The sequence below is a fragment of the Parus major genome, chromosome 2 (assembly GCF_001522545.3).
Source record: "Parus major isolate Abel chromosome 2, Parus_major1.1, whole genome shotgun sequence".
NCBI lineage: Eukaryota > Metazoa > Chordata > Aves > Passeriformes > Paridae > Parus > Parus major.
In genome coordinates this window covers 54,907,030-54,929,184 of record NC_031769.1, presented here as the reverse complement: position 1 = coordinate 54,929,184, position 22,155 = coordinate 54,907,030, and the positions used below count along the sequence as shown (strand labels likewise).

Genomic DNA, 22,155 nt, shown 5'->3' with positions numbered 1-22,155 from the left:
AAGAAAGAAAAGGAAACCATCCTTTCCCTCCGAAACTACATTTCCCAGAGTGCTCCGCGCCGCCGGCTTCCTGCCCCTCACATGACAGCTGCCTGGCCACGCCATGGCGGAAGCCGGGGAGAAGGTAGAGGCTGTCAGTGCGCTGTGGCCGCAGCGCCGGGAGCGGGGCATAGAGCGGGACGGCGGAAGCGCGGGGCTGGGCCGGGGGCACACGGGAGTGGAGGGGCGGAGGGACAGGGCCTGTGCCAGGGGGTAGGGGCCGGCATTCAGCCCTGTGGGGTGCGGGGCCGGCCGCGACAACCTCGGCACAGCCTCCGGGACAGGCTCGCTGCACCGAGCTGGAGGAGGGAAGATGGAGGCAGCGGAACCTGGGTCTGGCCGGGAGGGTGGGTTTAGAAATGCGTCTGGCGCCGCTGTGGAGCCAAGGTTAATGAGCCGGAGGGTCTCTCTACCGAGGGACATAGGAGACACGACCAAGTTCATCTCAACAAGGGAATTTTTTTTCTGAGACAAAACTTGAGGAGTTTGGTGCTGTTGTTCCCTTAATCGGGTGTTGTCCTAAAGCTCCCCGTCCCTAGGTTGCTCTTTCCCAAGGAAAAAAAAATAATAAAGTAAAAAGTGCAGTTCCTGGCCCTTTCAAGTACTTTCTAAATGGTTCTTTGATGAACCAGGGTTTGGACAGACAGCTGAGCTGTGCAGTCTTTGTCAGTCCTGGGTGCCTAAAAGGGAGAGTTTTAAAATTACTTCAAGGTAACCGGCCGTAGTTAGAGGCTGGCATCTGGTTTCCACCTTCCTGCTGACCGAGTTTTTGTTAGGAGGGAGACTTTTTTTTCCCCCAGGCTTGATGAGTTTTTAACTATAGCAGCCTTTGGAAGGATGAAACAAACTCGGACAAGTCTCTAACAATACAAGAGATTAAGATTACAAGTGACTAGTCTGTGTTTTGTTCTCTTTGGACTATGATAGGAGAGTTACCATACTCATTTCAGTTTAGTTCCTGTTGGTAGCATGCGCACACCTCTACTGAAAGGGATGTGTGTGTTGTGCATGTGTCTCTGTAAAACTCGAGCTTTGTGGCTTTCACCTTCCATCAGGTTCAGGTTATGTGCCTAAACATGTAGTGGATAACATTTGATGTTTGTAAAACCAGGGGAAGGAAAACCCGATACCCATTGCACTTGAAAGCCCGCGTAAGAATTTTTTGAGAAGTTATGTTGGATCTGTAAAGTGAGAGATTATAATGGTGAGAGATTACTTCACATTTCTATGCCCTCATCTGTGTTCCCTTACTTCACTATTAGGCTACTTAAACAACATTTGTCAGCCGGCTGAAGTGTACTGCTGATTTTCCCTGGAGTCTGAGCTTGCTAGAGACTGCTGTTCCTACCTGTTTTTGGCTTCTGTTTGTCTACAAATCCCTTTTTTAGGGATTTCCTTTCTGCACTTACAAAGCTATTAAAAAGTGGAAGTGGAGGATAATCCTCTCAGTTCATGCATTTGGAGGGAAGGCAAAGGAGCCTAACAAAACCCAGGGCAATCATAGCTACAGTTTACTGTTCCAGTTTGCCTAAGCAAGTAGGAAAACCCAGGGAAAATGCTTTTCATAGTAAGTTGCTACCAGAGTTTGTAGATAAGTATCAATTCTAAGCACCTTCAGCTAAGTTCTTGTCAGGGAACAAATACAATTTCTGCATTGCTTTTCTAAGCCAAGGCTCCCTCTGATTTTTATTTTTTTTAATGTTATTTTCTGCAGTAAAATATAAATGCCATGAAGCATTTGTATGCCATTTGTGAAATTTAGTATTTGGGGTTGCAGTGCTTTGTGAATACAGTAGGGATGCCAGGTCAGATGTGCTAGGTAAAAATGGATTGATATTTTCTTAGTTCACATGAATTGATTGTTGGAATCAACTTCTGGCATGCCCTAATGTCAATATTCTCTAGGGATGCCTTTGCACATAACTTGCAGCTCAGTTTAGTGGCTCAGGTGGGTGTGAGGACCACCTGTTGTCTCAGTAAGTGGGCTGTTAATGCCAGCCTGCACGTGTGTTGGTCTGACGGCATGGTGTTACATAGTGAGCTTATCCTGAAAGTAAGTTTCTGTTCCTAGACAGCCAAAATAATGTGGACCTATGAGGGGCAGATGTAGGTGGTGTAGCTGCACAAAAAAGTCTCATGTATACCAGCAAAAATGTCACTTGCTGTAATTCCTTTGTCTGGGAGAGTTGGTTTATTTCCACACTATGTGAATTATATTAAAATATAATAACAATGGTGCTATTAATTTTGATTTATTAAGGAGTTGAGTTGGCAGCTCTTGGTGTTCAGGAGAGAAAATCACAGCTTTTTTATGAGGATTGGATGATACTTTGCATTGTACATTGTGTGTTGTTCTAGCTCATCCAGTCATCTGGATATTACACCAAAATGTTTTAGTCTTTTCTCACTTGGTTATTGTTAAGTAGAGTTTAAGATGCACAAAAATTGTATGTAAAAAAATTGTAATTTCCTGAAAAGTTACAGCAGCTTGTGATTAGAGAGTGGGAGACTGACAGAGATACAATTGTGTTTGCAAAGTCAAACCTAAACTTCAATGGATGCCAGGATTTTAATCCATCTTCCTTTGATTCCTATATACTTCTTACTTGCAATTTCCCAACTCATGTCACAAGCATGGACTACACTGATAACCCTTTTATGGGATGTGTATTTTAGAGGTGGAACTATCTGCTGTGAATAAAATGGAGGAAACAGATGTTTCAGGAAGGTTCCTGTTGCAGGTAGAAGTGCTGCTTTGCTTGTCTCCCATCTCCTGTGATGGTCATTATGAGCATCAATGTGAGCCTCCACTAATGAGAAGGAAGCCTTTGCTTTTTTGGTGTACTAGTCACAATCAGTGCATTATATAAACATAGAAAATAAATAAATATGAGAAACCAAAAATTACACTGGTTGTCAGTGCCTTAAATTTTCTTACTTTTCCATTTTTCTCTAAACTGTTGGTAAGGAATTGTAACTTTTATTTTTTTTTTTTTTTTTGTCTTGTCTGGTGGAATTCTGTACTTATTAATCTTATTCTTCAAAGACTCCCTTCATTGGATTTGAAATGCTGCCTTCTATCTTGCTTGTTCTTGTGTCATATTTTATTGTTAAAATGCTTTCATTCACTGCTGGTGTATTAGTTGTAATCCTTTATTGCTGTTGATAAAGATAAATACGTTAAGTAAATCTTCGTTTTGCTGACTTCTTTGAGGAGGCATTGCATCAGCAGATTTTCTCAGTGGACAGACGAGGGATGAGAAGGAGTTGACTTACAAAATTTTTTTTGTAGGGTAGAAAGAATCATCTTGACAGAGAGAGATACTTTAAAGGTACAGTTGTTTCAAAGTCAGGAGAAAGCCACGTCTTGCATTAACATCTAATGGGAAGGAGAAAGTCACTGAATGCTGGATTTCTATGGAAAATGGTTTGAAGTTATTCAAGTTTAAAATAAGCCTATTGACAACTGAATAATTGAATAGCAAAGCTGCCTTGTGGATAACTTGAGAATGCTGTTCTGCCTTGGAAGTCAAGATATGGGCAGTTGCTTTGCAGTATTTGCTCCTGCTTCTGGAAGAGAGGAAGATATCACAGGGATAGATTCTCAGATGACCCAATCACTCTCTCTTTTAGGGTAACTGGCAACAGTGTCCCTGCTGCTCCTGAGTATCACCGTGGCACTTGAATGCAAGTGCAAGCACAAATCGAGTATGAATGACAAGGATGGAAGCTCTGAACTTTCAGTTGCTTCTGCTCTGTCTTTCATTTCTTAATAAGGGTTTAAAGGTACTTCTTAACAGGAATTACTGCTCAATTATGTATATACTTAGATATTTACCCCTTTCTTTTTTTTTGTCATTTTCAGGAAACCAGGTCTAATGAGGAATCAACAGATGAATCTGAGGTAACCCTTCTTAAAATGTTTCACACTCAAATCTGTGCCAGTGTGGTCAGTTCACTGGTTGTTTCTACACGTTTGGCCAGTATTATGTAAAGGATTGTTAATCTGGGCTTAAATTATTAAAGAGAAGCTGTGAATTGCTATTAGAAGGTCCTTTATGTTTAAAAAGAACCCACCATTGCCCCATTATAGTAAAATGAATTATGTTGAGAGATAAATTCAAATGCATTTGCTTCTGTTTCAATGAAATAAAAATTTGTAAGTATAATTATATATGCAGTAATACTACATTTAGCTAATTACTTTGTTATTTTAATAGCTTCACAGTCTAGACTTAATCATGTCCTGTAGATTCTCTGTTCTTGAGATGATGTTTTGTCAAAAATTGTCTCATTTTCCGGAGAGATCTCTGCACTGCTGTAGGTGATGGGAAAAGGTGGCTGGGAGTGAAGAGAGGAAGAAAGCTACAGAGAATTCAAGAGTTTGTGTCTGAACAGTAATGTACTAACTCCAAACCTGCCATCATTGAAGGAACCATAAAAGATAATAAAGAAATAATTGATATCAGGGTGGTCTGGGATGGCTACAGGAAGGAAGAAATAAAGGTGGCTGAGCAGCTTAAGTTGTGGCCCACCAGCAAGAACAGATGACACAGAGAGGCCTATTACCTTGAGTATTTTCACCCATTACATATCTAAGTCAGATTGGCTCCTAGACTTAGGAAACTTTAATGGATTTGCTATTAGGAAGATTTTGTTTTTTACCAAGGGACAGATCTCCATGCTTGAGATCTGGGTTTAAGCAGACAAAAAGCCTAATATCTATGACAGTGGAGAGTGCAGACCTTAGTGGTGGTTTCTGAAAAAATATTTCTGCAGTGGAAGGTTAAAAAAAAAAAAAATTTTTTTTTCTTTCTGCCATTGAGTGGTCGTCTTCAGTGGAACTGAACAGCAGTACTAGTGAGAAGCAGGGTTTTTTTGGCCCTTTAATATTGCTCTGTGGAACAGCTGCCAGGGCCAGTCTTTTTTTGCCCATTGTGAAATGCTTCCATTCTGAATAGTGCTTTGTGATGTGGAGATAAACAATCATTGGGCAAGGACTCAGTACTTAGTAGAACAGTAATCTTCTCAAGGCTTGACATTCACAGGATAGTGAACACAGATACTTACCAACTGAGGTGATTTTTTTTTTTCTTCAAGCCTACTGTAATTAAAAAATAGCACTTCTAATGGCCTTTAAAAGTCTGTAAGAAATCAGTATTTACAGCAGAATTAATCATAAATGGGTTGCCAGGTTGGTGGGGATTTGTTATTTACCTTAAGGAAAAATAGACATCATGCATCTTTCACAAAATTGAAAGTCCTAAAATTTCAGCTAGACCTATGTTAAAGTTGATGTCTATTTTTAATGTTCATTTCATATGCAGAGAGAGGTGAAAAGGAAATTTATGTATTGAGAATGTAGATACTGTATCTAAAGAACAATTGTCATTCTAATGTCTGTGAAAATGCTTTGCATTAGTCATCTTTGAGTATTAAGTCCAGTCGTTAGTATCTTGGTCATCAGTAGATAGTTAATGGAATGAAACTGTTAAGACTATTTCTAATGGTTGTTCAGGTAAAACCAAATTGGTAAAAGCACAAAGTGTAAATGTTCTCAGTGCTTGCTTATATTACTTGAAGTATGGTCTGAGCTAAGATCAAGCTGATGGCTTCATTCCTAGCTCTTGTGATCATAAAATTGTAATTATTTCTTTTGAATATAGTTTGAATAATCAGGGATGTATTTTATGGTGGTGGTTCTAGAATCAAGGACTAATTCTTGGAGCCTGTGTTTAGTTTTAGCCATTAAAAAATATATTTATGGCATGGACTTCATAGACATCTTTCCATAGTACTAAAACTTTTTACATATACAATTACTCTTGCAATTAATTTAATTTAAATTCTTCATATAAAGTTGAATATTGTTACTAATGATTACAGAGGGCATATGACACATATCCTACTTATTATAGATGTGTTTTCCATTCTGGAGGAAAGCAATATTAGAATTTATGATTTTGAGTAAATTATGCTCCTGTCTGAACTGGATATGTAAACAAAGCATGGATTTTTTATTTTATTTTTCAAATTTTTTTATACTTCTGTGCTATTTTCTTAGCAAAGAACCAAATATACATTAATTTTGTCTCATGCACCAACTCTCTTACTATCATTCATTTAGCATCTTCTAGCAAATAAGATTTGAGTGCTATTTTGCTACCTGCTTGGTTTGTTTTGAATGACAGGCTCTTTAACAATTGCCAGGATGCTTATTTGCAGACTTGGTGGTAGAGCTTAATAGTAGACCTCAAATGTGGGAGTCTGCAAAAATTGACTGTCTTGAATGTCCATCATCTGAGAGCTCCTCAATGTAAGTTTGGTTCCAGCCATGGCTCCACAGGACGTTGAGTTCCTAAGGCTGCCCTGGTGTAAGATACTTCTCATCTACTGAAGTCAGAGTGTGTAAAATGCAAAGGTATCAATTAGCAGAGATGGTGCATTTGTTCAGGCATTAAGCAGATCATTCTTTCAATGTAGAGATAGCTGTAATGACTTGTAAAATTTGTAGAACTTGAAGGAGTGTAATTGATCTCTCCTTGTAACTAGAGTACAGTTGACACTTTACTATCATGTTCTTATATATGATTTGGGGTATTATAAGCTTTTTCTTTTCCTGTAGTCAGACTGCTATATATTATGCCATGGTATGACGAGGAAGCTGTCTCTCTAATAGTCCTCTAATTCTTAGGGGAAAACCTCTTTGTTTTGTAAAGTAACTTTACTGTAGCCTTGAAGCAAAAGTATTTTCTTTTTGTATGTTTGGCTTTAGACATTTGATTTTGGTAGTTTTTGGTGGGTGTTTGTTTTTTGGATTTTTTTTTTCCTGAGGTATATTTGTGTTACTTATGCTAACCTTGTCTAATTGTCAAATATGCAGCCAGATTTGAGTCTGGATCTGAGTAGGTTGGTTTGGCTGAAAAGTCCTAGTAAAATATGGTTTTATTGGCTTATTTAATTTCATTTATGGCACCTGAAGCTAAATGTTTGGACTGTCACATGTGATGAGATCTAAAAAGTATATAGCAAAGCAGTCTCACTTTTGGCTATTTGGAAGCTGTGGAGGAAAAAAAAAAAATCTCTGTAAGTTATGTACAGCCTGAATCTGAATTAATTTGCAAATTATTCTTCCTCACAATGCATCTGTTTCCGTAAAATCTTGCTTTTCTCAGATAAACTTTTCTGTCAGACAGATAGTTATGTTTTGCCAGTTAATTAGCAAAGAATAAAAGTCTTGAAATTTTTTCCTCCATTCGAATTTCCTGCAGGGGTTATGAGCAGATTATGCTGATCCAGCATGTGACTTTTTACAGGAAACACCCTTTCAAGAACAAATGCCCCTGGAATTATAAATGGGTGCTATGTCCCAAGAAATGATCTTTGATTATATAAGGCATGTCACTGTTGTTTTTTGTTATTTTTTTAATGCTGCACTACAGCAGAAATTTTTTGTTTTGCAGTTGTTTGCTTGTTAAACCAGTGCAGATGTTCATGTTCTGCAAAGAGGTATTAAAGTAGTATTTTTTTAAAAAGGTGCATTAATATCTTTATTCCTACATTTTTGTTAGCTGCATGAATGTGTTAGTATTATATCAGTATTGCATATATTTTCATTCTAACACTTCTATTTTTATATGTCCCCTTCTTAAGTTTCTTTTACTGTTTCTTTTCATTGTTTTAATCACTGTCACCCTGTGAAAGGGATATGCTTGTTCATTTAGTTTCTTGTTTAGGTATTTAAACACTATATTAATAAATTCCATGAGAGTTTGTAGAGAGGAAGGTATTGTAGAAATTCCTGGTTAATCCAAGGCTCAAACTATTTCTGATGGTTTAGAAATATCTGTCTCTGATACACGTTTACCACTGAAATTAGCAGTGGTCTTGTTCTTAAAGGTTTTGAAAACTGAACAGAGCAGGAGCACAGTTAAGAAAAAATGTAAGTCTTAAAAAGAGGCAACTAAAAAGCCTTGATATTTTCTTTCTCTTTTCAGTGCACTCCAAGTTTTAGTCTTGTAGGTTGGATCTGGATTAGGTCAAAGCAATTAAATAATTTCAAGTAAATAAAGCATCTGGTGAAAAAGGCTCCTTGTCATACTGTGTTTCCATCAAAATGTTCTCTTAATATGGAGTGTGGAGCACTGGGCTGGAAGAGGTAAGCTGTTCTGTGGATAGTAGCATTTGAAGGGGCATCACCATTGCAAGAAAAATGGATGGTTGAAAAATAGATGTGGCTCCTGTACCTTAGTCCAAATTGCCTCTTTTAGTCTCCTGTCTGATCTTTTCCAAAGTACTTCTTTTAATCACACCACTTTTCCTTACTATTGAATAGTTGTACGCTAGATTATATTTTAAAACACAAAATGGGAGAAAAATGCTTAAAAAGTATATTCTGTTTCACATGTCTGGAAGTCTGAAGAGAGATTGCTTCCCTCTGCATGGCTTTAAATTAAATTGGCCTTTTGGGGAGAATGGAAGGAAAAGTTAGATAAATTCCAAGTACAAAGTTCTCTTTATTGATGAGGAAATGTATCATGCAAATAATTTATCAATTTGAGTCAGTAGGATGAGCATAGTAAATTATTTATTGAAGTTTAAATGGAATCTTTTCATACATTAATTTGAGAAACAAGTTTGCAGTGACTAGTAACTAACATTATAATAAACATTATTAGAGCATTGACTTGCAGGAAAAAATGGATTATTACAATATTCTTTTAAGATGTTCTGGTTTTGAGTGAAAATTAAATACTTCATTTAATGAGCTATTAATATTAACCAGAAGTGCCTGTTCTATCTGTGTGTTGTGGAATACATAAAAAGTTAAAATGCTGCTGTGCTTCCTCCATAAATTAAATGCAATTGCAAAGCTACTGTGTTAGCAGAGTAGGCAGATGTGGCTTTTCCAAAACACTAAATGTATTTCTCTATGTGGAATAACACTCTTGGCTGCAAAAAGAAAGTAATGGTGAAATTCAGCTCTTCCCCAGTTGTGGGTAGGTGAGCTTCAAAAACTGCTATTCCCAAAACTGTGCTGTCAGCTTTTCATAAGCAGTAGATCACAAGGTGGCAACTGGGTTGCTTGAGTAGTGTTCACAGGGGAAACAAATGTTTGCCCAAGTTCCTTACTCAGCAAAAGGACAGTAAAAGTAGAAATGCATAGCTTCATTGAGATTTGAACTGAGTTTAGATTTTTCTGTGCTGGAATTGGATTTGGACATGGAAGATAAAACAGCCTATCCTGTACTGCCTCTGTATGGTATACTTGGTGTGGATGGACTTGTCCTTTGAACACTGGACTTATGTTTTTGAACACTGAAGTGGATTTGGAAGTTTCAGGTGTTCTTTGTAATGCACAAAATTATTGGTAAAATAAATTGAAGTAGTTGAAATGAAACCAAATTGTATTCTAGGGACTTTTTACTACTATTTTTTTAAAATGTGCCATTTTATGAGGATTGGTCATGTGCAGTATGTCATCTCTATGTTACTTACACTTCAAAACTTGGCTGGTGCCCAGCTCCTTCAAACCTGTGGGAGTAAATCTTCCACTGCTCTTGTGCAAATATATTCTAATAGTTGGTATGTCATACCAGTTTCACAAAGAAATAAAATGCTCTCTGTTTTGTCTTTCATCTATGTGTCATTTCATACTGTAAATGCAGCCCATTTTGAGACCTATTCACAGGCAGCCATATCATCTTAATTCCGTGCTCTTGCTGTATATCTGCATTTTCCCAGGGTATTAAATAAATCCCTGTGGAAAATGCATGGGGAGAACAGAAAGCTGCTGTGTGAAATTTTACCATCCTAATCCATATTTACCAATTTTACAGCTAGATACTGGAAAAGCTTTGGTGATGTGCCTTATGAACAGTTGTAAAGGAATAAGATCAGAGGTTATTCATGTTTTTTTCTGTATTTCCACCATAGAATTAGGGGAAATATTTTAAGCAGCGTAAGTCAAACTATGACATGCTGTCACAGTTTAGAAATTTCAGTCTTTGTGCCTCTTTTTTTTTTGTATACCAGTAGTTACAGAACTGAAATTAATTCTTGTGCAAGCTGGAAACTTTAATGGGTTTCTAGCTTTTGTTCACTATTGCTCTACCTGCTTTTGAGCCAGTGACTTCAAGGTGAAATGCTCTGTGCTATTCTCATTCTTTAACCAGTTTTTTTTTCTGCTTTGTTAAAATTTTCCTGTAGGAGCAACTATTTGGTATGAAAGTAACGGAGGAGAAGAGGTTTATGTTCTCTCAGTGAGCTTCCAAAGGGTCTGGTAAACTGCTCAGGATTTAAATTCAACACAGTGAATAAAACAACAACTTGCAATAAAATTGTATTCCAGTTTTGGTACTATCAAGCCTCCTGGTTAAAGGCCTTTAGCCTGAGTTTTTCCTGGAATTCCTGTAATGTTAGAGATTTTATTGCATTGAGAGAAATTGAGTTGAGATCCTAATTCTGAAAATAACATAGGTAGTCCCTTTGTCACTGAGGTAGCATCAGAAATCTGGAAACCATATCCTAGGGATTGAGAAACGATAATGATGAAGCTGCTGTTACATAGTATTTACACATCCTATTACAATAATTCTCCTTGTTTGCTCTGTGGCACTTGATTCTTCAGCAGAAGGGCATATATCATCCAAAATAGTGGGGGATGGAGTACTTGCTTCTGGATTTGTTTTCTTTCGAAGGAAGGCCAGGTAAGACTCAGAAATGGCCATCAGGGAAGGTGTGTTTGCATCACTTTAGAACACAGAAGTCTTTTTAAAAAAGAAATACTTGAGGAGCTTTGAGTTTTGAGGTGTGTAATGGGTTGATGCTGGCCAAACACCAGTGCACCTATGAAAATCATTCATTTTCTTCAGCTATGGTTAAGCAGAGGAGGAGAAAAGAAAACTCATGGGGTAAGATGAGGATTAGGAGAAAACACTTTAGGGGCGAAACAGGCTCAAAACTTCAAAAGGAAAAAATTTATTAACATAATTACAAGAGAATAATGAGACATAAAATAAACTTTTAGAACAACTTTCCCCCCATGCACTTCATGAATTACAGGGAAACTGTTGTATTATAGTCCTCACCACAGCTTGCAGAAGAATCTCAGCTCCGATGCTTGGAGCACCTCCTCCTCTCCCTCCCTCCATTGCACCAACCTTAGGGTTACCATGTTGTTCTCCTCATGTGTCCTCACTTTTTCCTGACTCAGGAGAGAATTGGTGTTCATAGGTTCATTTGTTCCCAAGTTCTATCAGTAGGAGTTCTATCAGTTCTATCAGTTTTTACAGAGCTCTGCAGAGCTGAAAGGTTAACCTTGTCCGGGCTCTGCAATCGGGGAATCGCTTGCTGTGCTTCTGTTGTTGGTCACATGGACTGCTCACGCCACTCGGCACCTTTTCTTCATTCAAGATGCTGGAAAAAGAAAAACTGCTGCTGCTGCTTTTGCCTTTCTGTCTGCAGCAGGGCTGGTTAAAAGCACCTAAGTAAATAAAGTCCATTATGAGCCATGCTGAGAGAGCTGCAGCCATGCCAGGGTTGAGCAGCCCTCACTGGGAAAGACGCTTGGCCATCCACCTACTCCTCTGTAGGGAGCAAAAGGGCTTCCCAGAGTTTTTTGTTTGTAAATGTGTTATCATAGAGATGTTTCTAGCTTTTCTAATTGGCTTAGCAGTGTGCCAATTTTCCAAGCTTTAGGCAACGATTGGTTTTGCCAGGCACGGAGGAAGCTACCAGCTCCTCACAGAGAATTACTTCCATAGCTGACTTTTTCTGTCTTCACCAAAAAACAATTACTGCAAAACCAGCACAAAGCACTGTCTTTTTAAGAATCAAATTAGAGTCTAAATTATACTTTGTGTTCTTTGATTGTAAAGAGCAACAATCTTCTAGAGGTTTTGCAACAATGAAAATAAAAAAATTTAAGTCTGTGTTGTGACTTTCCAGATATTTTTTCAGAAATAATGATTATTTAAATTATTTCTAAACTGTAACATGGGTTCCAGTTAGTGTGAGAAGAAGCAGGACCTGAGCTAGGGTTTTTTTCTGACTTCCATGTCAGAATGGCAGGCACTTTCCTTCAAAAGTAGCAGCATCAGAGGCAAACACCAAAGACGCCTGATGTTACAATGGAAGAACTTTGAGAAAATAGCTCCCTCCTTTACAATGATAGGGTTACAACCTTATTGCCCACCTCAGTAATTTGAGTCTTTTGACAATTTTGACTTCTAAAACTTTCCAAAGACATACTTTTCTCCTACCCCCATTCTGACCAGAATTTGTCATCATCTTCAAATAAATTTTCCCAAGTGTTGCTGAGGAAGAATAAGACTGCTGGTATGCACAGGTAATGCAATTAATAGTGGGTCAGTTTGCTTGAACATATTTGCTCTTAGGGTAGAAGGAAGTGGACAAATGTCCAAAAATATTTCTGGGTTCCTTCTTATATCACATAGGTAATACCTTATAGATTATCACATAGATAATTTAATGTGTAGGGTTCAAAACTTCTACCCCTCATCTTTAAAGCACAAGCAATATTCTGATGCCTGCAGTCATAAGGCAATAGTAGGATTTATAAAGACCGACTGTTTTGTGACAGTGAAATGGGAATATAAGAAGGAGGAGGAGGCAAATTTACCTCATCACAGGTATAATCCAGTTATTGCACTTAAAGCTGGGAGCAGGATAAGCCATTTAAAGTAGATAAAGATTAGGAGTTTTTCTTCATGTTCTCACAAAACACCCTGAATAACCTATTCATTGGTTTTACCAAATAGTACGGAGACTTTGTCTTGGGTGGAAGTCAAAGGGATCTCCCAGTTTTGTTGTGACATGATGATGTTTCTTCCTTAAATTTATCAACAGATGTTAGCAATTTGTTGCAGCTTGCTACTTACCCCTCCTGTATGTGTAAAGTCATGTGTTCCTTCCACATGATATTTTCACTTGAAGTAGGTTTTTTGCTAGATTTTGCCATGTTCCCTTGTATTGCAAATGTTGCATTTGCAATATGTTAGCCATTAATTAGTAAATAAAATTCTTTTTTCCTTCCATATATTATAAGAATATCTATGCTTTTAAGATATGGAAAGAGGTCATGGAAATACAGGATGACAATTGTCTGCATTGCCAAATCCATTTAACTCAGTGGTCAGTCTTGGTCTCAGTCCTCTGAATGTCTCTGAGCTGGTGTAGGTGTGCTGCTGGGATGGGAGTTGTGGTCTGCTAAATTCCAAGAACCACCTATTGTATAGTCAGTGAGCTGCTCTTGCTGGATTCTGGTGTCCTGTGAACAGCTGTTTCATGTCAAGCTAGAAGGAGTCATTTTAAACTCTGTATGGGAAAGCTATGCCATGAAGATTGCTTGGCTGGAAATGAGCTTCCAACTGAGGACATGGTAGTTTTGAAGAGGAAGAAAATTGGGTTCCTGGCAGGCACACTGAAAAGTGTTGAAACTGGGCTAAGAGGGCTTGATAAAGTGTTAGAGGGAAGTTAGGGTATCAGCAAAGGTCCATCTGAGGGTTACAAGGGGATAGAGCAGAGGAGATTTGTAAGGAGCTGGGCTTGGGGAAGACTTGTGAGCCTTCAAGACTTTGCTGTCTTAAAAGTGAAGGTTAAGTGTTAGAGTGGGAGCCAGCTCCTTTATGTGTTTTGGATAATTTGATTATAGGCAGGTTTGACTGGTACTTTGAAGACAGTCCTTCAATCCTTTAACCTTCATAATATTATGTTAGGACAGAGTCACTGTTTTCCTTTTCCATTTATGTCCTAAAACTGAGAGTAAACTCTGTCAGCAGACCTAGTCCTGCAGAGCTGTACTAGAGAGCTGCTCTGTCTGCATCTTGCCTTTCTGTCCAGATCAGCAAAGTTGAAGACTTGGCTCATTGTCCCAGCTGAGCAAGGATGTCTAAACTGGAGCATTATTTCCAGGGTGAAGAAAGTGTATGGTTTGTCAAGCTTAATTATTGCCTCTAGATACAAGAAAAGTATGGTAAGTCTCAGTGTTTTAGCATACAGCTATTAGAAAATGTTTTGATGTGAAATATGGTAAAAAAAGAAGTGAGAAATGGTGCACATGGATATTCGTGGGGTGATACTGAGAATATGAAGCTTCTGTCTGATTATCTGGATTACCAGATTGTCTGAGCCACCTTTAGCCTACATATAATGTGGGTAGAGAAAACCAGAGATGACAGATAAGTGAACCTGCTTGTCTGAGGAACTTGGTGTTGGATATTTTCCCTGTAGATTTTGGGGAATGGGGTTCAGCAAGTGTAAAATCAGGTCTGTTTGTAAATCAGTATCTATTTACCTTGAATGAATGGAGATAGTTGGGTCCTAACAAAGGTCTGAGAGCTGAACTGGAAAGGATAAAGGCTGAAAATAGTCATCATTTCTTTATTGGCCAAAGGAGGCATTATGACCCTTTTGCTATAGTTCTGAGGTATAGAAATGCTGTGAAGATTTAAATAAAACGCTTTATCTGTATCTTTTGTTGGGTAGTATTTGTCATGGAAATCTTGTGGCAGTTAACCTTAAGTTTGTTAGGTGGTTGTTGGGATCTCTTGTGCAAAGTAAGGTTTGCACAGCTGTTCTGGGTGCAGTCCTGCCCTTCCAAGTAATTCTGGTGATAAAAAGGATTTGCAGACATCTAGGGGTTCATATGGTGGTATAAAACTGACCTGATGATGTGCCTTTCATAGGACTCTGCCTAGAAGTCATCCATTCTGCTTCTCAGCCACACAGCAGCCACTCGGCTAAGTACTCTTCGCTCCCATGTCAAATAGGGGATTTATAGATGAAAGATTGATCCCCAGCTAGCCTCAAAACTAAAGCTAGGCCCTCAAAACTAAAGCTGAGACAGTCAGTCAATGCTCTGATTAAGACATTATTTCCATTAAAAAAAATTAAGAGTTAGAGATGGTTATACCTTGGATCAAGTCAAGATGTCAAAACCAAGAAAGGTAATAAATGATGTTGGCAATGGAGTTCTACTGGGTATTTTGCTGCACTTTGTGCTTCTGCACATATACAAGAGAAATAAGCAACTATCCCTGGAGACTTCATTTTAGGGCTTGAGGTCTTTTTATGTTGTTTTCTTTTTCTTTCTATATTTGTCATTGAATTTCTGTAAGAGAAGCTGCCCCTGGAAGAGCACTAAGGATGTGTTTATTCATTTTTGCGTAACTGAAAATGTTCTATGAACTTTTAATTTAAAAATAATTTGAGTTGGTTTCTTTGGTTCTACTGGAGATTTTCATACAGTGTATAAACTAGTAATTCTGGAGCTCTAACTAGTTGCTTTAATTTTATTTTTTTTCTGTGTGATAATGAGGACAATTTGAATAAATAAAAATGCTGATTTCATACTAGGGTTTCTGAAGGTCTGACCTGTATTAAATGTCAAGAAAAGTTACTCTCACAAATTTCCAGGTAGTTTCTTCTCACTTTTTTTCAGTAATATTTTTCAGTAATACAAAGTTACACTTTGTGCAGCAAAATGGGGTTTTTTGGTTTGGTTTTGAGTTACAGCAAGCTAGGGGGTGTTGCAATTTAGGAATGGTGCTCCTCACTTTAATGCTCCCACTGAGACTAAAACCACATGCTTCTTGCTTGCTCCTCTTCTCCCCTTCCCTTTCAGTGGGCTGAAGAGTAGGAGGCACAAAAGGGAAGGATGGTGGGTTGAGATAAGAACAATTTACTAGAAACAGCAATGAGATAAGAAAATGAACAGTTACAGTGACAGTACTAATAGCTAAAGTGTACAAAAGAGAGTGATTCACATGCAAAAAATACTCACCCATACTCACCTGCTACTCTGGCTTGAAACCAGCATTACCCAACCTGTCGTCTGCTCAACCAGAAGAACCCCTTCTCCTCAGAAGGGTCTTCTTCCCTCCACACACCTGGCAGTGACATGAAGTGGTGTAGGATAGCCTCTATACCAGCTATGTGTCCCCTGGCTACTGCAAAAATTAACCCTGTCCTGGCCAGGAGGAAATGAGGTAAATCAACATTTTTCTTATAATCTCTGAAATCAATGTAAACTTGAAAGAAAGCATGTAATAAAAGAAAAATTACCTGTAGGGTTTTTGTTTATTTTGTCTGGGTTTTTTTTTTTGGTTGGTTTTTTGGTTTTGGTTTTTTTCAGACATAGCCTTTTAAGAAGTCCTGTGACACTAGGGCCTTGTAGGAGTAGGCTGTGTGTCTTTTTTGAAATTGCTGCAGTGATGGACTTCAGCTGTCTTTGTATTGGAGTTTAAATGCTCTACAGGATCAAAACTTGCAGGCATAACCAAGGCTGGAATGGAACTTAGAATAACTGGAATTCTAGCTGGGACTGGACAGACGATGTGCGGCAAAGGGAAAGGACACTTGCCTTATAATGTATACAACATTTATTTCCATAAAGGCTTTGAAAAACTTGGAGGGCAAATTGTGTGGGAAGGATGACACTTTGCTGTCAGTGCCTGTAGCGTAATTAGAGTATCTGTAATCAATAGAGCATGTAGTTCATGTGACAGACTGTCCAGTGGGCAGATCCTCTGCTGCAGGAGCAGATGTGGGCTAATGGAATAACTCTGGGAACTGCCCACAGGTTTATTCTGGAAATTTTCTTCACAAGGACTGATTTCTGACTTTTTTTATTTTTTTCTCACTCATGATTCCAGCACAGTAGTTCCTGTAGGCAAAGCTAGGAAAAAATGGGGCAGAATACCTGAAGAAGGTTGTGAACCTGGGTTCAGACAGGCTGGTGAGCATCCCTTGCCAGTGCCACTGCAAGTAGAGAGCTTGTTACACGTTTGAGGCTCTTATTATTTTGTAAATTGGTTCCAGAAGAAGAGTTGGTATTGAGTAGGCACTGGGTGAATGAAAAGGAATTTGTTTTCAGTTCAGGAGTGTTCAGCAATGACAACTGGAAGAGCTCTCAGTAGGAAGGGGTTTGTATTAGTCTTAGGGTAATTTTATTCAGTTGGAAATGTGCTTTCAATGGGAAATGTTTATGGATACCTGTTCTTTACAGCATATTTTAGCAATATGACTGGTAGCTTTAGCTTTAAAAGGCAAGTAGAAAATCAAATGGAGTATGAGTTTCAAGTTAGCATTCATTGTCGTTGAAAAATTGTCATTATTTATTTTACAACATCACAAAGGTACCTTCCTCCTGACAGCTCTGTGGGTCTCCTTCGCTTTCAGAATTTAAGGCTGCTGTGTGTGGAGTGCTTTACACATTTTGTGCAGTGAATATTTCTTTTTCTCTTAAAACATTTGTCAAGAATCTCCAAATTCAGTATTGTTGTTTCAGATAATTTTAGGCATTAAATATTGAAGTACTATTAAGTAGTGGTACAAAAAGCAGTGTTACAAAATTTTATTTTCAAATATTTAGAATCATCTAGGAAGGTTTAATTGAAAGTGCCATACACTTAGTGAAAATCCATTTAAGTTCAGCAATTGATTTTTTTATTATTTTTTCCCTTTAAAAAGGAAAGCTGTGAGTTCTCTTGTATGGGGTAAATGTCACTCTGTTTATATCTTAGCTTTGCTGCAAGTCAGGACTGGTACTATTCCTCTGAGTTGTCATAGAAACGCAGCTAACTGACATCTCAACTCAGGCTGCTCATGGTTTAATTTGTGGGTTTTCAAGATTATTAAAATTTAACAAAAATTATTGATTTGCTTTTATTAACACTGGCTTGTGTTTACTTTAGAAGTTCAAACTGCATAAAAGCTTTTTCTTATAGAAAAATACCTTTAAAATTATTAAACCCTGATACTCTAAATAAGAGATCGTCAAATGCATTTAATATATCAAAGTCTGAAGCTGTAGACAAATTTTGAATTTTTGCAAATCACCTTTTTATTTCATTTTGTTTACAGTAAAGTGCCCCAACCTCATTTCAATTCACCTTTTAGCTTGACTTTTATTTAACATAGAAGATACCTGTCAAGAAAGCGTGAAATAGGTACATCATCATGCCTAATATTTGGGAGTTTTCATTTTATTTACTTACTTTGAAGCCTGGCAGAATGCTTCGGTGCACTGACTTTTGAAAGTATATATTTTTTGTATATGTGTGTGCAGAAAAAATTACTTAGTTTTCACTCATAAATAAGACAGGCAAAACTTATTTACAGTAACTTTATCTAATGGTCCATGGATGAATGATTTTATGCAAACTACTCAAGAGACTAGAATTAACTTTTCATGTTGGTTGCACATTGGATGTCCAGGCCCCAGCAACATGTGGGATCTTATAAAAACTAGATGACTGGAGTTCAATTTTTACTTTTATGAATTTATTCAATGATTGCCCATGCATTTCAAGTGTAATCTTTGTAAGCAATGTATAAAGTGCAGTAATGTATTAATTGTTATAAAATGGGCACATATTTCCTTACGCCCTCCTTCCATCACATGTATGCTTTTTACTTTGACTTTACCTCCTCCCTCTACCTTGTAGCCATTTATTAACGATCTGTAGGCATGAGGAATTTGACTGATTTATATACAGACCTGTAATTTGACATTGTCATTCTGTCTAGTAACAACTTTGTTCAGTGTTAGATTTACTGAATAAAATTGTTTCTTGGTGGACATTTTGACACCTCACTTCATCCTCCTACGTCATGTGCTGCTGACATCCCTGTATTAATCTCATTTGTATTCTGTCATAAAACTCTCACGTAACATTTTAAAACTGACTCTCTTTGCAGCATATTTCTGTAAGCTAAATATTGGATGTTTCTATAGGTATATATGACTTTCTTTGTGTTTTGTATGAGGTTATGATGGTAGCACACATGGTAAATGACCATACTTTTTAACTTGGGAAAGACTGGCTTGAGTACTGAAAAGGCAATTTAAACAAAATGCATTTTATTAACCTGTTAACATGTCTCTCTTCCAAATTTATTTTTTGCATCATTGACTACAAGAAAGTGTTGCACAAATATAGTTCTGCTGTGGCTGACACTATGCATTTTTAGGAATTGGAAGGCAGTGGTTAGTGGGAAGTCAGGGCACTCCTTTAACTAGAGCACTGCACTGGTATATTCTGGTTGCTTAAGAATAAAATATGTTTTATATGGGAGACATACTCAGTGTTGATATATTCATTACAGTCAATAGCAAGTGTAGGAGAGTATTATTGCAGGTATACTGTTTTCCAGTAAGGACCAAGGGATACAGAAGGGTTTGTGTATGTCTGTGCATGTATAAGATTAAGTGAGACTTACTGAAGCCTGTGGAATCTCTCTGGCATTATACTTCTGTAGACTGTCTGTTACAGATAGATGCCTGTGGCCAAAGAGCTAATTTGCAACTGGGATTTTCTTTTCCTAAAAGATAAACATGTTGGGTCTTCTTCGAGCAATAAATTTGCTGCTTGTTTGTTTTGGGGGTTTTTTTAGCTTGGTTTCCTTTCTCTTCACTATTTGCCCCATGATCTTTCCTTGCATTTAAGTAGTGATTGGGTGATAATACCTAATGTGCTTGAAAAGAAAGAGAGGAAATCTTCAGTATTGACCAGGAAAAGATCCTAACATGCAGAAGATAATGGTGATTCATTGGAATATACTGTGTCCTGATCCTTTTCCCAGAAAACATATTTATAGTATTTTTTTTTTTTTTACCATAAGCCCATTGGTGGTTTTGATACAATTAACTTATTCCTAGTGGATTCTTCTTATTTTTGTTCGCAGCATTTTGCCTCTATCCTTGCTACAGAGGTGCAGCATCTTGTAAAGGTCGTGAAGTTTCTTGTAATGTGCATGCTTCAGCTTTCAGTTCATTGTGGCTACAGTGGCACACTTTATTTTATCATCATTCAGTATCATATACATTCTTTTTGTATTTTACTTCTAAATTGCAAATTACTAACTTTATGTAACAAAGTACACATGCACATTTTTTCCTGCTTTTTAGATATCAAGTAAGTGCCTCTTACAGCTGAATTGACATGCTGCTATACAGTCTTTGCACTCAGAACTTTGGAGTAAAAAGAAAAAACAGTAACAAAATAGCACAGCCCAAACCCCTTCAGATGATTAAACTGTGAAAGTTTGGCTTTTGATTGTAATGGCTTTTGTGAAGAGATCGCAGTGATCCATCTTCGCCTGTTGCTGTGTGATAGTTTTGGGATATCTTTTAGTTTGTTTTTCTCTAAAATAAACTTCTAAATATTTTTGTTGTTTTTTCTCTCTTCCTCCCTTTTTCTTATGCTCCTAAAAATTTAGGAAGATGAGAGTGAAGAAGAACCTAAGCTCAAGTATGAACGGCTTTCTAATGGAGTGACTGAAATTCTCCAGAAGGACGCAGCCAGCTGCATGACAGTGCATGAAAAGGTATGATGTGACTTTGTGGCTGAGATAGCACTTCTGCCTGGTTTTATATAACTGTCTGTGCTTATAATGCATCAGTATATTTCCATGTAGAAGTGATGCCAAATCTAGAGTTGCACTGCAAGGCAACAGTAACGTAAACAAAATTCACCATTAACACTGGTTAATTGAACAATCCATGTTTTCTCAGTGATAAAACAAATAGTTCACATAGTTCAATTAACAGCAGATCTCTCAGAATCAATTACCTTCTTGTTTGTATCAAGCATTTTTTCAGTGAGAAATGCGTTTTCTCAATGAGGAGATGAGGTGAGAATTCAAGATGCAGTGATTTGTTAGATGAGATGTTTACATAAGCTACTAGAAAACTGCTCACTCAGTTTTAATTATGAGCAGTATTATGAACTGAAATCAGAATACAGTCCTAATTTTTCTTTGTTCAGAAAGGAAGTTGGTATATACTGTGCTTCTTTGTATAGCCTATGTCAGTAAAGACCAACTTGATCATGCCAGGAGCTCAGTATATATTCAGCTGTGGAAAACAAGTGAATACAGTGTAGAAGAAAGTAATTACTGTATTTTTTATTTGCTTAGGTTTTTCTTTTGGAGGGTGTCATACTAACACTTTCCTGCCCCCTTCCCTGATTCAGTATGTTAAAAACAAAAAGAGCAACTGCACATGCTAGAGATTTTGATGTACCAGAGAGTGATAGGGGTAAAGTAATAGACCATGCAAACTAAAGAAATGTTAAGAAGAATTAATATTTTATTCTTAAAAGGAATAAACTTCATATTCTTCTTTAGTGACTTAAACAATTGCTTTTGTATTTTATGAGTTTTCTTCTCTTTTATAAATATTGAAAAACATTTTTGAATATTGAGGCATGCTGAAGTGCATCTGAAAGTATGAGTTAATGATTTGTCAACTATTAGTATGTAAAACATAGTAGCTATTTTCTGAATGTATAATTTTTCATAGCTGGTAATATCTCCTAAACAGTTATTGTTGAGGGATCTATCTTTATTGTTTGGCTATATTTTTAGATTGACTTGTGTTGTGTTTCTTTTCCTCAGAGGACTGTTGCTATGGCTCAGGAGGCTCTTAAGATGAAGCTTGTATTTTAACTGTGTGAATGAAAACAATAAGTCTTTTTAAAATGTTTTTGACAACCTAGAGTTACATAGATATTTGGAAAATTGGCAAGCATTTCCTCTTTGTTTGTAGCCTGTTTCTGTTACCTTTTATTCCTGCATCTCAGGTAAATTTTAAAAGCCAAGAGTTTAACTGGATTTTTCTATAAGGATGTGCACAGATACAGCTTTTACTATAGTGTCACAAAGCATGACAACACAGGAAAACTGTTGAAGTATCCCAGCACTTTCAGTTTTCCAGCAAACTAGTTACACTATTTATGAGAAGAATCAATATTGTTAGCCATATTGTTAGCCAGGTACTGCAGTCTTTTAGGAATAGGTCTCTTCCAACAGAGAGCTTGAAAATGAAGCTGGGTTATAGGTTGTGCAAGGGTATTTCTGTTTCATTCTGGTTGTGGTTTTTGGGATTTTTTTCCCTGAACGAAAAGGAAAAGCTCTACTAATTGCTATAGTTAGAAAAATTATACAGTAATATGGAAAGTATGGCTCAGACTAAAGCAGTTTAACTTTGCTGGGAATCCTGAGATCTGGCTTCTGCATTCAGACTAATTTCCCCCCAGATTTTTTTTTTTATTTTTTCATTTTTGCTGCTAAAGCATCATATTTTCACCA

At 37.4% G+C, this 22,155-nt stretch overlaps 1 protein-coding gene across 2 annotated transcripts in view; it reads left to right on the top strand.

Moving 5' to 3' along the window:
* Positions 1 to 69: 69 nt before the first annotated feature.
* Positions 70 to 22,155, top strand: part of VPS41 (VPS41 subunit of HOPS complex) — a 107,507-nt gene continuing 85,421 nt past the window's right edge. Inside the window, exons 1-3 of one of the 2 annotated variants that reach the window (XM_015618382.1) lie at positions 70 to 124; positions 3,905 to 3,943; positions 20,284 to 20,391. In XM_015618382.1, coding sequence (XP_015473868.1) covers positions 104 to 124; positions 3,905 to 3,943; positions 20,284 to 20,391 — 168 coding nt within the window. In that variant the 5' untranslated portion in view covers positions 70 to 103. Of the gene's footprint in view, positions 125 to 1,224; positions 1,244 to 3,904; positions 3,944 to 20,283; positions 20,392 to 22,155 lie in introns of those variants that run through there. The other variant, XM_015618383.1, reaches the window with a different exon arrangement.